The sequence below is a fragment of the Sebastes umbrosus genome, chromosome 12, assembly GCF_015220745.1.
Source record: "Sebastes umbrosus isolate fSebUmb1 chromosome 12, fSebUmb1.pri, whole genome shotgun sequence".
Classification (NCBI taxonomy): domain Eukaryota; kingdom Metazoa; phylum Chordata; class Actinopteri; order Perciformes; family Sebastidae; genus Sebastes; species Sebastes umbrosus.
The window spans coordinates 8,107,223-8,124,369 of NC_051280.1; the positions used below are offsets into that span (position 1 = coordinate 8,107,223).

Here is a 17,147-nt window from a genome sequence, read left to right on the forward strand (position 1 = left end):
GTTGACTTTTCTTCATGAGTAATGTTCTCCAAATATAACAGGAAGCAGCATATTATTAGGAAATTAATGATGATGATAATAAAAACGGATTAATATTGTATGGTATTTATGTTAAATGAATAAGAGATGGCAGTTGAGTCACTTTATGAACATCAAATCACTGTATTCAGTGAGCATCAAAATACAAAATAACTCTGACATACAAAATCAGGTTTTTGGTAAGATAAAATACAGAGGTGATTTAAAAGTATGATTCAGACAGTAGAATTTTAAATTACCCATCATATTACATAACAAATAAACATAATAAAATAATAATAATACAAATAAATGAAAATAAAGTTGACCTTGGAAATAGTAGTTTCACAAAATGAAAACTAGCTTTTCAAGATTCAAGATTCAAGAGTTTTATTTGCCATTTGCACCTAAGTACATTGGAATTCTGAGCAGTTAACACCGAGTCAGCTTTAAGAAAAGAAAAAAGGTAAAAAAGGCACAAGATAATTACAGTACAAAATAAGTAGCACATTCAACTCAACACAATAAATAAATAAATAAATTATTCAAATATAAAACGCCCTCAGTGTAGTCAATAAATAAACTAAACTACCCTCTGCATAGGAACGATACCCCCAGAATACAACTATACAGTATATATGCTCCATGACCATGTTAAGAGAACTTGTAACTCTCAAAAATATAAAAAAAAAGAAATAATTAATATATTTCAGACAATTACAGATTAATTAATTTTCAGAGATTAAATAAAAATTATCTAAAAATGACATATTTTTGTTATCCATCTCGTTATTCACCGACATAGATAAATATATTTTTGTATTAATTCAATAAATTATTAGTTCATTCTTTGTGAACAACAAAACCCCCGTGGAAGAAAATACCGTTCGCTGCTGCGTGAATTCTCGCGAGAACACGTTGTTTCAAATCTTCCCATGAGCCTTTGCTGTCCCTCTTTCTAGCCGGCGCCTGAGATGGGTACGTGTTTTCATGCTGGGGTCGGAGGGAGAATCCTTGTCCATCTGATGTTTTAAAGAAGGAATATTACTACAATGGTTTGCTATATTGCCGCTAAATGTTATTCGAACAGATGTAGCTTTAACTTTGCTGTCTACAGTCATTTTATAGTGTTTTTATGAAGTAGTTCTTCATGGCTTTCTGAAGTGCTCCAAGATGGCCTCTCTGGTTAGCCGTGCAGTTAGCTTCTGCTGCTGAAGTGAGCTACACAACGACACACGCTGCAGTTAGTGAGGCTTTATAACATTTAAACAGGAGTCAGTGTTGTGTACTCACTGTGTCAGTCGTTCAGGAGGAGTTGTGGCTGTTTTCAGGAGCGCTAGAGGCGAGTGGAGAGCTAATGTTAGCATCAGCTAGCAGGATGGACGTGAGCATGACACGCTGCTGCTCTGAAACATGAGGGATCAGTAAGAATAACACGTGTTTGAGAAGGTGGTTCGGTGCATTTAACATCATTTATGTTAAAGATATAACTATAAGTAAGTTAATGAAGGTGTGTGTCTTGGACAGGAGCAGCATGCTGGTTCTTAACAGGCCACAGGATGAGTCCTGTTGTCTCTAAGCTGCCTTGCTGTCATGCTGTGATAGTATGCTATGATAGTATTTCATAGTGTGTGAGGACAGTTTGAAGCATATGGTCTATTCAGCACTGTAGGACACCATGGTCCTGTAGCAAATTAGAGATTTTGATTTTAAAAGGGCCTAAAACCAGTTCACTATGATCTTAGTAAAGTAACATGCAGGCCTATTCAGCCTTAGCTGGGATCTTTAAAGTGCTTGAGCTACATGATGAAACTCTTTAATCCAAATTAAAACTGCGGATAACAACCTTGGAGAACTGATTGCTCAAGCACAGAACAATTTTGTAGTGAGCTTCTTCTTGTGAGCTCTCCAATGATCTAACACCTGGTTCTTGATCTGTTTTTTCCTTTATTCAGGTATCTCAAGGGATAACTGGCATAAACGCCGCAAGACTGGCGGTAAACGCAAGCCCTACCACAAGAAAAGGAAGTATGAGCTCGGGCGCCCTCCTGCAAACACAAAAGTGAGTATAAACGTGTGATTACCTACTTTTATAATTGACTTCATGTGATGTAGTGTGGGTGATGAAAACATGACCTTAGGTTTGTCTTTTTGAGCCGTATTGGTTCAAAGCTTTGACCTACCGATGTTAGGACTTGTCATAGTTACGCTGACACGCTTCAATACACATAAATAACCTGAATCCATAAGCATACACATTGTACCAATACTTACAAAATCTGTCCGTTTCTTTAGATTGGACCTCGTCGCATCCACACAGTGAGGGTCCGTGGTGGGAACAAGAAGTACCGTGCTCTGAGGATCGATGTTGGTAACTTCTCATGGGGCTCTGAGTGTAAGTTTATTTCAAATGACACTTTCATGTCGCCCTTTTGAGCCCTCTTTGAGAATGCATCTTTCCATGATGATAACTTTGTCCAGTTCTGCTACTGAATGCAAGTGATGATAATAAGACACCTGAGAAAGACCTTTTTCCTATGTTGCATTTTAACAATGTCAATATTTGACAAATGAATTGAGGGGGGATTTGCTAACTGTTGATTTTGTGTACACAGGCTGCACACGTAAGACCAGGATCATTGATGTGGTCTACAATGCCTCCAACAACGAGCTGGTCAGAACCAAGACCCTGGTGAAGAACTGCATCGTCCTCGTCGACAGCCTTCCTTACAGGCAGTGGTATGAGGCCCACTTTGCCACTCCTCTGGGACGAAAGAAGGGAGCCAAGCTGGTATGTTGGGAAACAGAATACAAATATCTCATACACTGTTATTCAGTGGTGAGAAATATAACAACGACACATAACTTTTGTTTTGCCATTGTGTATATAATCTCTATGGTGCCACCATCATAGCTGATAGAAGGTTGAAATGCCATGAGTGAAATCAAAGTCTTGGGGGGAAACTGGGCCACCCTTGAGCAGATAATTTTGAGAATGCATCTTTGTTTTGTCCCATCTACGCAAAGATGAAATTTCCATTTGTAATACAAGAGCTTAATGCTCAAGAGTTCCATACATTTGAGAATGCGTGTCTTATTATATATTGCCATAGTGCCAACCTGACGTGGCACCGTGTCCATAATTCAGTTAGTAAATCTGCTGGGTTTGATGAAAGTCCAGCTTAATTAGTTTAAATTTTGTATGTGCATTGTAAAAAAAAAAAAAAAAGACACTTTTTTTTTTTTTAAGGGTGGTCTCTTTATCTATGAATAAATTTACTTTTTGGTGTAATAGATGATGTATTTTTATAGGCCAACCAGGAAGTTGGCATCGCCTTAGTTCCCTCGACAAAAAGCTAATAGGATTTTTTCATTGGGTTTTGGATTTATGCAGATTATAAACTCTGTGGCAAACGTTTGCATTTTGTTCTGCAAGATAATCTTCACAAATGAACACCACTTTTCTGATTATTATTTTTTTAAAGTGTGAATGTAATCGGCAGATGTAAAAAGCTAACGTTAGCCTATAAACAAACTACACCAGTCGCATGAACGTGAGTATACACAAAGAGACTAACAATGGTCGAGTCAGCGTGATGACGTTTGGTAGTCTCATTTAGCCATTTGTTATCAACCACCTTTTCTAAGACGCATAATGGCTTGACATTTACAAGTGGGGTATTTACTGATGTATTTTATGTTTTGGAACAAAATGTTAAAATCTTTTCAGCTTGTGTTAACCACAGACCTTATTTCAGGCATCTAACTAAAAACCCATTCAAAAATTCCAATGTCTTCCAGACGAGGGAGCCGGAAGTGCTAAAATACTAACTCGTTTTAGGTCTCGTTCCTGTTGCACTCTAAAGATAAAATTACAACAAGAGTCAGACAAAGTTAGTTTCTTTTCAAGGCACCTGCATTATAATAAAGTGCTGTCTGACTGGTGCATGTCTTTCAATGAAGATAACTTTGTCCAGTTCTGCTACTGAATGAAAGTGGTGATAATGAAGACTCTGAGAAAGACCTGTTACCTAAACTGCCTTCGTCTGCAGTGTTTAATTTAAATCATCCGGTGTTGCTCAACAGCACTCACAAGTGTTTCATGTCCATCAAATGAGCTGTATTATCCCCTCTTCTATAGACTCCTGAAGAGGAAGAGGTCCTGAACAAGAAGAGGTCGAAGAGGACCCAGAAGAAGTACGATGAGCGTAAAAAGACCGCCAAGATCAGCACCCTCTTGGAGGAGCAGTTCACGCAGGGAAAACTGCTTGGTGAGTCAACATGTGTATTGTTCTGCTGTATGGAGTTTGTATCTGCATCTCTTTTGAAAGACTTGACCTCTGATTAACTGTTCCCTGAAGTCACTTGGTCTCCTTCTAGGGGCTAATTTCAAAGAAATGTCATCAGCTCTGGTTTTACATGAAATTCGGGCCTCTGGCTTGTGACTGAATACTTGCAAATTTATTTTACTGCCAAGTCAGATGCTAATTAATTTCAGTGTTAAGGCACAATAATAAAAAAGCTCTGGTCATGCATGTCTTATATCTGTGACAGTGTTACTTCTGAGAGTTTAAAATATCTGAATTTCAATTAACTTTTAAATGCAATATATCTCTTGTCATGTCAAATTGCACTGATCTGATCTTGTGGGATAACTTGCCCAGTTACCCCTCTGGGGTTGAAGTTTTGGGAATCAGGCCAACTAAATTGGACTGAATGTTCTACATGCAGTGTGTAAAATTAGTCTGGAAAGACACCTGTAAGGGTGTTTTTTTCTGTACAATTGCATTTACTTTTTGCCACAATCAGGGTCACAAGATAACAAAATAAATATTTTTCTTTTCATGGCACCTGCTTTATAAAGTTCTATCTGACCTGGTGCACGTCTTTCCATGAAGATAACTTTGTCCAGTTCTGCTACTGAATGAAAGTGGTGATAACGATGACTCTGAGAAAGACCTGTTACCTACACTGATACTTACACCTCCTGTGGTGCCTACAAGCAAGGCACTAGGCTGTTCAGTGGCAGACAGGTGACTGTTTTGTACTGGAATTGCTCCATGTGGGTATTTGTATAGCTAAGGGTGCAGCAGGGCAATTATAGACGGGTGTGTCAGATCGGCTGTGAAAGAACCAAAGACTCTCACGCTGTTGGTTACTTGTACTCAGAAGATTAATAAAGCTTAAATTCTTCATCAATCATCTATATGATGCTTCTAATCTGACATCAATATTAACTGTATGGTGTCATAACATTTCTGCAACCTCTCAAAATTGGGCTGACATTATTTGACTTAAGCACTGTTTATTTTTGAGACTGTTTATCAAACTCCTTGACTTATCCTGTGTCCTGTCGTCGCTCCTGCAGCTTGCATCGCCTCCAGACCCGGCCAGTGCGGCAGGGCAGACGGCTACATCCTGGAGGGCAAGGAGCTCGAGTTCTACCTGAGGAAGATCAAGGCCAAGAAAGGCAAATAGATGTACAGCTGTTTGATACGTCAATAAAATCCAAACGCCCCAAAACTCACTGCTGTCACTGCTTCATTCTTTGAGTTTATTGGTGTTGTGAAACTCCATTGCATTTCTAATCTTGGCCGCAGGTTAAAACTGTCAAGTGACTGGGTCTTTCTGTGTGTTTAATCTAATGAGCAGGGCTTGAGGACACATGACTCCTCCCTAAATATAAACATTTAATGTTTAGAGAAGAGCTTGACGGTGAATAAAGCAAATAGCATGAGTGCAAATGAAACCCCGACTAGGGAGGCTGCAGGGTGTCCTGATCTAGTAGAAGACGACCTGCACAACTTGTCAGATTATCATTGGTAGAAGAAATATTCAGATCTTTGAGTAAATGCGGTACCTCCAAGTAAAAGTTGTGACGTTTTAGAAAATGCAGAAATATTATTTACAGTGTACCAAATAATCAAAAATACTCCTACAGTAGATTAGTGTTGTATGTAAACTTTAATTTAGCAGGTTGAGGTGGTGCTTCTTTTAATTTAAATATAGTTTAGTCTATAGCAGTGGATCATATCTTATAAATTGGTCATGTAATATCAAACCTTATCCAGAGAGAAATTGTTGTGCAGCAGTTAGAGTACAAAGTTGGAAAGAATGCAAATAAAATGTCAATATAGTTACAAATATAATATCAGCTATCCAAAATGCCAACAATTTAAACACGCTTAATGTTAAGGATCATAAATTGTGTACTGTAATGTTCTCTGAAATGTAATGTAGAACTAAATCATAAAGATGCAGAAAATAAAAATACTCATAGCACTTAGTTACTTTCCACCACTTCAGTTTATTTTTTGCTTTTACAAAAGGAATGGATGAAGAAATGTATTTGTGGCCAACAAACCAAACATTATGGTATGTAAATTAAACAATATATTGACATTGACATCTCAGGATGTCTCCAACAATATAAAAAAAAATGTATACAGGGCCTCATAAGCATAAACACAACATACAAATTAACACATCCAAAACAAAACAATCTACATATGCATCTGCTTATATCTGATCCAGTTCAGAAATAATAGTCTGTAATCCATATTGAAACGTGACCAACTACAGTGACGGTACAAATATCACGGAGGCTAAATAAGGCCCCAAAAGTTGGTTCTTTTAAAAGAATAAACAGAGAAATGACAAGGTGCAATTCTCTTTTATGGGAAAAATATCCAGTGACATTCCAGTAAAAATAGCCTTCACCAGATTTACAACGTCAAAATGGATAAAATACAAGTGTAAAAATTAGGCCTGTCAAAGTTACAAATGTGCAAATTTGTTTAGCTAATTTCTTTAACGCATTACTCAAATTGCGATTTTTAGGTAGTGGGCTCAGTTTTAAAGCTAGAGTGAAGATACTGGCATCATATGGAACTAGGAAACCTAGGGAATCCATTGGTACCAACCATGTCATACTAGCTTGTTGCAAAAGAGGTTAAATATCGCTCTAAACATGTGCTAAATTTAGCGAGGAAAAACTGTCATGGCCAGTTTCGACGGGGTCCCTTGACCTCTGACCTCAAGATATGTGAATGAAAATGGGTTCTATGGGTACCCACGAGTCTCCCCTTTACAGACATGCCCACTTTATGATAATCACAAGCAGTTTTCTGCATGCAGTATAAATGTGTTATATTCACCTATTGTAAAAGGACGTGTTTCTGCATATAGGGGTCCCTAACAGTCTTTGAATTACACTGTAAAGCTGAGACTCTTGTGGATCCAATGAGCCCAACTGTATTCATCTGTGATGATGTCAGTCCCCATAGTAGCCATTTCATTGTAGTGAGACCATTTTTTTTAAACGTGTCCTCACTGTATAAAATAACCTGTTGTGACCTCTAGGATAATCACAGCCTCATGAAACTTTACAGCCACAAACTAGTGACCTAGGGCATTCAGAGGATGGATGTGGACTGGACATGGTGTCGGCCGAGCAGCTCAGCAGGAGCACCGCGCTGGGCTCCCCCATCTGACACACAAAGCACAGGAGGAGGAAAGTCAGCAACAAGTCCAGGTGACGGCAGGTGACTGTATGTCACTGTGCTGTTATCCCATCAGTGTTAGTGTTACTCTATCACTCTGCATCAGGAAAAAAGGGACACTTTTTTCCATTTGCTGCTCTTGTGACAAACAAATAATTGTCACTCTGAACACATCATTTCAGTTTGTCGTGCTTCACCATTTTCTACCATTATCTCCATAATGTTTTACTATACGTCATATTTAGTTATCATTTTTAATTTTTTTCTAAATCAAATGAGCTGACTGTTTTCTTTTTTAAAGTTTTTTGTGGAGACATGATTTCAACTTTCTCTTCTTTTATTCATGTTCCTGACTACAGGTGTGTCAGTCCGGGGCTCCGACCTTGGCCTCATAGTCCTCAGCATGTCTCAGGTCTCTGGGGAAGCTGCTGATCACGAGACTTTTCCCCTGCCGCCGCCACCGCATCACCCAGCAGCTCCAGCAGTGTGTCCTGGACATCCAATACACACAAACAACCCAAGCATTCATTACCATGTACACACCAATGACTCAACTTAGACCATCTACAAAAGCAGGGATATGCATGCATTTATACATTTGTGTGAGGCCTTCCGTATACGTACAGCAGGCTGGATTACCAACTGAACAAAGCAGGTTCACTGTGTGTCTATTAATGAGCATGGAAAATGATTCTTGAAATATTTCCTATCTATAGGGGCCCTGCCTTATGTCACAATTTAGTTCTAAGATCTTTTTTATGTTTAAAGTTGTGCTAACATGGCGAATAGTCAGAAATAAACTTCTGTTGTATCAAACAATAGCTGTAAACGGACAATTTTAGCTTAATATTTATTTTAAATATTGCTTAATCTTTTGATTATGTCGATTAATAGTCAGAAGAATGTCAGAACAATGCCCATCACATGTTCCCAGAGCCCCAGGTAATGTCTTCTTCACATTGCATATTTTGTCTGACCAACAATTCAAAACCCAAAACATGAAATCAAAAACAGAGAAAATCAACAAAATCGTCAGGTTTGAGAAGCTGAAACCAGCAAATGTTTGACATTTTTTGCTTGATAAATGACTTAAACGATTTATAAATGATCAAAATAACTGTCAGGATATAATGAACGTTTTATAAGAATAACTTTTTTTATTATACTGTATTTGCTCAAAGTTACCAACTTTGGCTTTAAGTTGTTGTGGAAGATCAGAGTAAATGCAGATGTCGCACTGAAGCTGAGGAGTGAAATACAAAACACAACATTCACACATGTGAACACAGTACAATGCAATGCTTTTCTTTGTTTGCATTTTCATTCTTTTCTTTTTCCAGTTTGTTCCTAGAAATGCTGCACATGATCATACGGTATATCTTTTTTTATTATATTCAGACAAACATCAAAATGCCTAGAGTGACATAATAGACATAATACATGAACACCTTTTGAAAAAGGACTTTCAGTTTGTTGTCAACACTGCTTCATATTAGGTTGCATTGTAGTTTCAGTCCAAATCTGTCACACGTACATGAACACATGAACATTAACTACAGTTTGTACATGAACATTAACTACAGTTTGTGACCACTGTACTTTCAGAGCCATTTCCCTGTATTCATATGCACTGAAGTAATGACTTTCAACACTCTTCTCCTTGATGGTTAAATAATGAAGCAGTTTTTTGACTGATGCAGTTCTGTTAGGCCTCTTGGGTCACTACAGGTGTACTATGTGAAAACTCACCAAAACAGTGTATGCAGAGATGTCACACTGAAGGTGAGGAGTGAAATACAAAACACAAGGTGTTTCACATATCTTGGAGCACTGTAATTGTTGCTTTGAAAACTCACATATTAAATCATCATTGTGTGTATGTGAAAATGAATTGAGTGAAGCAACCAAGTACATTAACTACAGTTTGTGTCCACTGTACTTTCAGAGCCATTTCCTTGTATTCATATGCACTGAAGTAATGACTTTCAACACTCTTCTCCTTGATGGTTAAATAATGAAGCAGTTTTATAATTATTATTATTATTATTTATTATTATTGATGGTTTTAAGTAAAGTGGGAAGATACCGGAGCACCCGGAGTAAAACCCACACTACTGAAGTAGACAACTCACTGCTGCCCACTAAGGAGGCCCTGAGAGACCATTCACTGGTCCTACAGAGACTGATGTCTCTCCTATAGAGGCCCATCACTGGTCCTACAGAGACTGATGTCTCTCCTATAGAGGACATTCACTGGTCCTACAGGGACTCATGTCTGTCCTATAGAGGCCCATCACTGGTCCTACAGAGACTGATGTCTCTCCTATAGAGGACATTCACTGGTCCTACAGAGACTGATGTCTGTCCTATAGAGGCCCATCACTGGTCCTACAGAGACTGGTCTCAGTCCAATAGAGGCCAATCACTGGCGGGAGGCAGGACTAATACATTATCGCTTACAAAATAAAGTGTTCAAGCTCTTGAAGCAGCAGAAGAACTTGCTGGTGGTGAAGCAACAACCCGTTGGTGGTGTCTTCAGGTGGTTTTCTATAGTGGAGGCTATGTATTCATCAAATTCAGTCTGGTTCAGAATCATTGAGACCAGCACGCCTGTTGCAGAGCCCCACTTCTTGCAGAGGTCCTTGTGGATCGCCTTGTCGACCTCATTTATCATTTTCGGGGTGATTTCAATTTCTACTCCCTCGACTTCTGCCCATATTTTTTCAAAGACGCGCTCAACGATGACCTTTGGGTTTTCAAATTTGCAGTTCACCTTGACTTTGCGGAAGATCCGCGCCACCAGCTTCTCAACAATAAGCAGGACAGCGTGTTTTTTTTCTTCTATCTGTGCTTTGAGCTGCTTAGATGCTGTGAGTATCGATTTTGCCAAATCGGTGTTCTTTAAAGCGTCTGTGGCCCGGCCAACGTGGATGCCAGCATAAGTGGCCAACCACCACCTCAGCAGTCCAAAGTAACACCAGACTTTGCGGTGTATTTGAGCCTCCATCATCTCACGTATTGAAGCATACTCTGACTGTATGAGTGATTGTGGCACAACGTCAGGTATCCCCTCCATGATGTAATCGTAGAGGAGATCACAAAGTGCCTTTGTAAAGACCAGGTCTTTTCCACTGCTAATGTTTTTGAGTCTAGCCAACAGAGCTTTTTGTTTTCCATCACCGTTTGACAGAACTGTAGAGGTAAAATCACTCATGAACTCCTGAATCTCATCCTTGTTTTTAGCTTCGGAGTTGGGGAAGAATTTTTTCTTCAGCTCAGTTGCGCATCGATGAATTGACAGTTTGGCAAACTGTGTGGCAAAAAAGGTCTTTATCTTTTTTGCCAGTCCCTTCAATTTCAATTTCCTCTTTTTTTTGGGTTCTGGGCAGGCACTGGCCAGACTCTCAACCTCGTCGCTGATTGACTGAACGATCTGAGCTGCAATATTTTCGGTGTCAGACTGCAGCAGCTCTTGCTCGGTGTTGTGCATATCATCTAGAAGAGGTCTGGTGATTTCCCTGAGCTCTTCCCTAATTATTTTCTGTGCAAGTTTTGTGGTTGCAGCCACAAAGCTGTCGTCACCACGCTGTTGTCCGTCAGTTACAGATGTGTCCTGATTTGCGGGACGGTCCAAATGGCGGAATTTGGTGAGTTTGCAGGAAGAAGATCTTGCAATCTCTGGCCTCGGTGATTGTCGAGGTGTGCACTTCATTTTGCCCATGAACGTTTTAAACATCTGGCATGCATGACTGACCATTTCAGCAAGTGTCTTAGACTCAAGGTAAGACGCATCCTCTGCTGATGAGCTGTTGACCTGTTTTGCAACTTCTTCAGCAATTAAGTCGGTCAAGGAAATCGTATTGACGCATGTTATTTCGATGCTCACGTCCAGAACCAAGGCAAGAGTCCGAGGGAGTGTGTCTCCCAGATGGGACAGAACACAATCCTTAGACATGGTCGTGTCCTGAGGCAAAATGGACTCTGCCAATATTGAAATCAGTTCCAAAATCATATTTGCCAACATCACTTGTGTGGCTTCATCAGCTGCACCTGATTTCAGCAATGCCTGCTGTTCAGCTGTGATCCTTTGGAAAAAGGATTCAATCGCAGGACGAAGAATCTCCATTGCAATCTTTCTAGTCATTATGATTATCTTTGATGCTTTTTTGAACTTCTGTCAAAATCCTGCTGTAAAACAAATTCTCCTACTACCCTGCTAGTCCTGCTCTTACTGTCCTGCTCTCTCAGTCGCTCAGCCTGCAATGATGGCAGGAATTATTCTCTCCTATAAGTAAAATTATCTTCAAAGCCAAACCTGAGATCAATGCAACCGACCTGACGTCACAGATCAAAGGAGCCCCGTTTTAAACTCTGACCTGACGTCACAGATCAAAGGAGCCCCGTTTTAAACTCTGACCTGACGTCACAGATCAAAGGAGCCCCGTTTTAAACTCTGACCTGACGTCACAGATCAAAGGAGCCCCGTTTTAAACTCTGACCTGACGTCACAGCTCACTGCGACCTGACGTCAGTTGCCCTTAGCAACCGTTGCTAGGCACCTGCAGCAGCTCTTGATCGTTTTCTCGGGAATCAGCTGGACATATTCAAGTCAGCCAGTAGTTTTCAAATCAATAACCACAAATAAACTATCACAGTTACCATTCTAGCTACCTTTACTTTAGTAAAAACACCGATAAAACTATCTAGAATACCTGATAGCAAAGAAGGTTTTCAGGTCCAGAAAGAGAGCTGTCCTGCTCTCTGTCTCCTCCCTCTGACAGAGACAGAGACGCTGCTTGATCTCCTCATTCATTCAGTCCCTATAGAAGATGTACTGGATGTCACAATGTAAATTAGCTGGTTGGATATCAGTTTGGTAAGAACGAAGGAGTATTAGGGCCACATTGAGGAATAAAATAAATCAGAGATTTAGAGAATAAAGTCATTGAAAAAAAAGATGTAATATTATGAGAATTCATTTCATTTTCATGTAAAATTAAAAAAATTAAAAATAAAGAAAAAGAGAAAGATCATACCAACAAGTGGACAGCATGAAAAAGTAGTATTTACATATAATGAAAAGCATAAGAAAAAGAAATTGTCAAACACTTGATGCCTTGATTTACATATTTGAAAAGGAGTGAGAAGAAGTACACATTTCTTTAATCCCACCCCTTCTCCATAAGTCAATTATTAATTATTAACCAGCTTCCTTATTGAGCTATACATATACTCTTACTCATTTTCCTAAATTTGTCTAACTATAATTATTACCTTTTATCTCTGTCATACAGAAATATAAATTAATTAATGATATAATTATCCTTATCAAAATATAAATTCCTTATCAATCCAGAATACCAATTCATTACTTATAATGTATCTTAATGAAAATACAAATTAATTACTTACATATTTAACTTAATCATATTGACTAGTTGTTATCTTTTCTTATATACGCATATTATTATTTATAATATACAATATGCACAGGTAATACAATATATATATATATATATATGTATATATATATATATATATATATATAATACACAGCATCCGACCATGCATATAAAATACAATATAGAATATGTAGATTATACATTATTCTTATACCCAAAATAATATATATATATGTATATGTTAATATATCTGTTAATATATATATATGTTAATCTTAATAATGTTGACTGTAAGAATAAGGAGGTAGTTTGATCCAGATATCCGACATTGTGAATAATCCGTATTGCTCTTTTTTGGAGAATAGATAGTGAATGTAATGAACATTTTTAGTTGTTGCCCCAGACCTCTGCACAGTAATTTAAATCTGGTAAAACTAGTGAACAGTAAAGAATGTGGAGTGATTTCTGATCCAGAACCTGTTTTTTGCTTTGTTTAATACCGAGAATAAAGTCATAGAAAAAAAGCCATAATATTATGAGAATAAAGTCATAATATTATAGAGTAGTAATTTTACGTGTTATTTTAGAGGGGAAATAGTAGGGTATTATGCCCACATTGAGGGTGGGAAATAAATGAGAATAAAGTCATAATATTACGAGAAACAAAGTCGTTCTTTAATGAGAATAACGTCATAGTATTTCAAGAAAAAAAAGTCATAATATTACGAGAATAAAGTCATAACTTTACGAGAAAACTTCCGTACACATGTGACAAAGGGACAGGAAGTGAATTTTATTGTGAAGTGACTTTTATTGTGAAAGGTTCTGTTGTGTAATTAAACGAGAAGACGTCCTTGAAATATGGTCATTGACAGAAAGTAAGTTAAGATGAAGATAAGAACAATGAAGATTAAAGATAGCCACTACAACCGGAGTGTTGATAAACTCCGGTTCTTTTATTGGTAGTTCTTAACGTTGTGGTGTCATTTATTGTCACACACACACACACACACACACACACACACGCACACACACAAAACTGTGAGAACTACAACTTCCCTCCTTACTGTAAGTAAGTGCAATAAAACCTTCGGGACTAAAAAGGCATAAACATGATGTAAACGATCAATTTGCTGTGTTCACAGTCTGATCATCCAATTGCAATATAATTGGATTTTACAAGCCAACCCTGATTTTATAGAATATAGTGTCTAAGTCGAAATAAATGCATTTGTTCTAAGTTCAAATGATATCTTTATGTACACAGTTAGGCAGTAAACTAGTTCAGGAGATCAGTAATATGCTCAGATTCCAGTTTGTCATTAATCAGCTTGAAGTGCAGTAATTCAGACAGCGAAGCAGATGTTTTAATAGAGATGAAGCAAAGCCTATATAGAATTCAAATGATGGGATTAGATACACTGTAAAAAAAAAGAAGTGTAAAATAACGCAAATTTTCCGGCAGCAGGGGCGCCAGAAAATGTCTGTTAAAAAACAGAAAAATACTGTCCGTTAAATAACATAAGTAAACTGTAAAAAAACAAAACAGTAGTTATCTTTATATAATTAGCCTTTATTACTGTAATATTACAAGACACATTTTACTTTTAACATATATTTATTGTTAGAATAGTCATACACCGTAAATCTAAGACCATTTACTTATAAATCACAAATGAAACATGTAATTTTACGTTGCAAAAGCCCAAATTTACATTAACTCTCAGAGGTTTTTGTAAAAAAAATCTGTATATTTACAAGAAATATTTTTAGAAATCCATGAAATCCTTTTCTTTTAACATAAATAAATTGTTAAAATAGAGTCAAAAACCTCTAAAAAACAGAATAATTATCTTTAAAAATGATCAAGAAAAGCTTAAATACAGATAATTACGATTGTGATTTCAAAAAATACTGTAAATCTAAGACTATTTACATATAAATCACAAATGAAATATGTAATTTTTAATTTTTTTCCTGTCATTTTGAAATACAGACAAAAAATGTCAAATTTCTTGAAAAAAACTGTAAAAAAAAAGTTTTTCTTACAGTGTATAACATTTGTATGAATAATGGCACATAAAAGAATTAAAGGAAATTAATTAGCTGACATGTGCTGTGTGCTGTTGGAAAGATAAATAACATTACAAAGTTACGCTAAATTCTGTCAAGGAAAAACTGGCATGGCCATTTATAAAGGTGTCCCTTGACCTCTGACATCAAGACATGTGAATGAAAATGGGTTCTATGGGTACCCACGAGTCTCCCCTCTACAGACATGCCCACTTTATGATAATCACATGCAGTTTGGGGCAGTATAAATGTGTTATCTAAAATGGTGTATTTGAATATTTCTGCATAGTGGGGTTCCTAAACAGTCTTGGAATTACATAAATTGGGTATCACTGTAAAGATGAGACTCTTGTGGCTCCATTGAGCCCAACTGTATTCATGTGTGATGATGTTAGTCCCCATAGTAGCCATTTCATTGTAGTGAGAACGTCATTTTTGGAAACTTGACCTCACTGTATAAAATGACCTGTGGCTACCTCTAGGATAATCAGAGCCTCATGAAACTTTACAGCCACAAACTAGAGACCTAGGGCATTCAGAGGATGGATGGCTTTCCTAGGTAGATTGACAATAAGGGGGTTTCTGAGCAGTTTCCAGTACAGAAGTGCTCGCCATTCTATCGTCGAAAAAAAACAGCATTTTTGCAGAAATCTCCAAATGTCAAAAGTTTGTGTGCGATTTGCTTGAATGAATTAGAAATTCAAATCTGTTGTGAACAACAAACTAATTGTTCAGAGATTTTAACTTATTGTTTGGAAAAAAAATATAATTCTCATTTGAGATTGAGCCAAAGCGAATGAGAAAAACTGTAAATATATACATTAAATTGTGCACATCTGTTGCGACTGATGTGACTGTAACATGCTGCTTACACATTCAAACATCAGTAATAGTAATTCAGTAAAACAATATGTAACAATAACAGGGGCAGTTTTCCTGCATTGTGAGTACTTCTACTTTTGATACATTTAGCTGACGCTGTATTTATTCTCAAGTAATATTTTAAATATAGGACTTTTAGTTGTAATGGAGTATTTCTACACTGTTCGTGTTACTACTTTTACTTAACTGAATACATACCATTGTAGATATTATAAATATGGAATCATCCTGGACAGTCTAGTGTAATTAAAACTGCTTGTCATAACATTGGTGAAATGAAACTAAGTACATTATAAGTAGTTTGTACTTGTACTTTACGTGAGTATTTTCTCGTTATGCCACTTTGTACTTCTATTCCACTACATTTCAGAGGGAAATATTGTACTTTTTACTTCATTTATTTGACCGCTTTAGTTGCTTTACAAATTAGGATGTTTGCATAAAAAAACACAGGAAGAGCTTATAAAATATGTTTTGTTATAAATTAAACTGCCCAACAGTATATACAAGTGTGGCCGAAGCGAAGATAATTAATAGGCAACGATTTTGATAATTGTAATCATTTATGAAGTAATTTTTCATGCAAAAACATTTGATGGTTCCAGCTTCAAATGTGAGAATTTACTGTGTTTCCTTTTAATTAGTTTGATAAGATTTATTTATCTTATTTATTTTTTACTTTTAGACAAAATAAACATTGTGAAGGTGTCACTTTGGGGTCCAGGTAATTGTGACTGCATTTCTCACTATTTTCAGAATTTTTACAAACCAAATAATCAATTGATTAATCAGGAATATAATCAGTAGATTAATTCATAATGGAAATCATCATTGTTGCAGTCGAGCTACAGCCTGCAGGCACTGAGTAGGTTAGGGATTCACAGAGGACGAAGCAAACGTCCATTTGCTTGCTTAGCAAACACTAACTAACAGACACTGAGAAATTAGTGTTTCTAGCACAATCCCAGCCAAGGCTGCCTAAAAGTAAATTAATACATTTATCATAGACCTTTATGATTGATATTAGTCCACCTATTGTACTTATGTATTTGTAGTACTGCAATTCCTCAATGTATCATGATATTCACATTCTGTTTTTTCCACACATACATGTAGAGGAACTGCTTCTGCCCACTGTTACACCAAATTTGGGATCCATCAGAGCATTGCATTATGAAAGTACATGAGTTCAGGTGTATGATCTCATATTCGGCCATGGCTTTATATTGCACTTATTTTATTTATAAGACAGGTTATAAATATGAATATG

At 37.1% G+C, this 17,147-nt stretch overlaps 1 protein-coding gene and 4 non-coding genes across 6 annotated transcripts; all 5 read left to right on the top strand.

Annotated features, from left to right (window-relative positions):
• Positions 1-941: 941 nt before the first annotated feature.
• On the top strand, positions 942-5,545 carry rps8a (ribosomal protein S8a). Of its 2 annotated transcripts, none has more exons than XM_037787558.1 (6): positions 942-996; positions 1,974-2,080; positions 2,314-2,413; positions 2,634-2,809; positions 4,160-4,342; positions 4,458-5,282. In XM_037787558.1, exons 1-6 carry the CDS (start codon positions 993-995, stop codon positions 4,461-4,463), a joined length of 576 nt encoding a protein of 191 aa, XP_037643486.1. In that variant the 5' UTR covers positions 942-992; the 3' UTR covers positions 4,464-5,282. The 2 variants fall into 2 exon arrangements, with proteins under 2 accessions (XP_037643486.1, XP_037643485.1); XM_037787557.1 differs by lacking the exon at positions 4,458-5,282 and adding an exon at positions 5,387-5,545 and having other exon boundaries at positions 944-996; positions 4,160-4,289.
• LOC119499479 lies at positions 2,132-2,237 on the top strand. Its single transcript, XR_005209403.1, has one exon. It is a non-coding gene; the product is annotated as a small nucleolar RNA SNORD46 (small nucleolar RNA).
• On the top strand, positions 2,475-2,543 carry LOC119499501. The gene has a single exon (XR_005209421.1). It is a non-coding gene; the product is annotated as a small nucleolar RNA SNORD38 (small nucleolar RNA).
• Positions 3,971-4,039, top strand: LOC119499477. Its single transcript, XR_005209401.1, has one exon. It is a non-coding gene; the product is annotated as a small nucleolar RNA SNORD38 (small nucleolar RNA).
• On the top strand, positions 4,906-4,974 carry LOC119499478. The gene has a single exon (XR_005209402.1). It is a non-coding gene; the product is annotated as a small nucleolar RNA SNORD38 (small nucleolar RNA).
• Positions 5,546-17,147: the final 11,602 nt, after the last annotated feature.

Excerpts from the sequence above, each read along its gene's own strand:
- rps8a (XM_037787557.1), top strand. Across the intron at positions 2,081-2,313 it reads GCCCTCCTGCAAACACAAAA|ATTGGACCTCGTCGCATCCA; the intron begins GTGAGTATAAAC and ends CCGTTTCTTTAG. Across the intron at positions 2,810-4,159 it reads GAAAGAAGGGAGCCAAGCTG|ACTCCTGAAGAGGAAGAGGT; the intron begins GTATGTTGGGAA and ends CCTCTTCTATAG.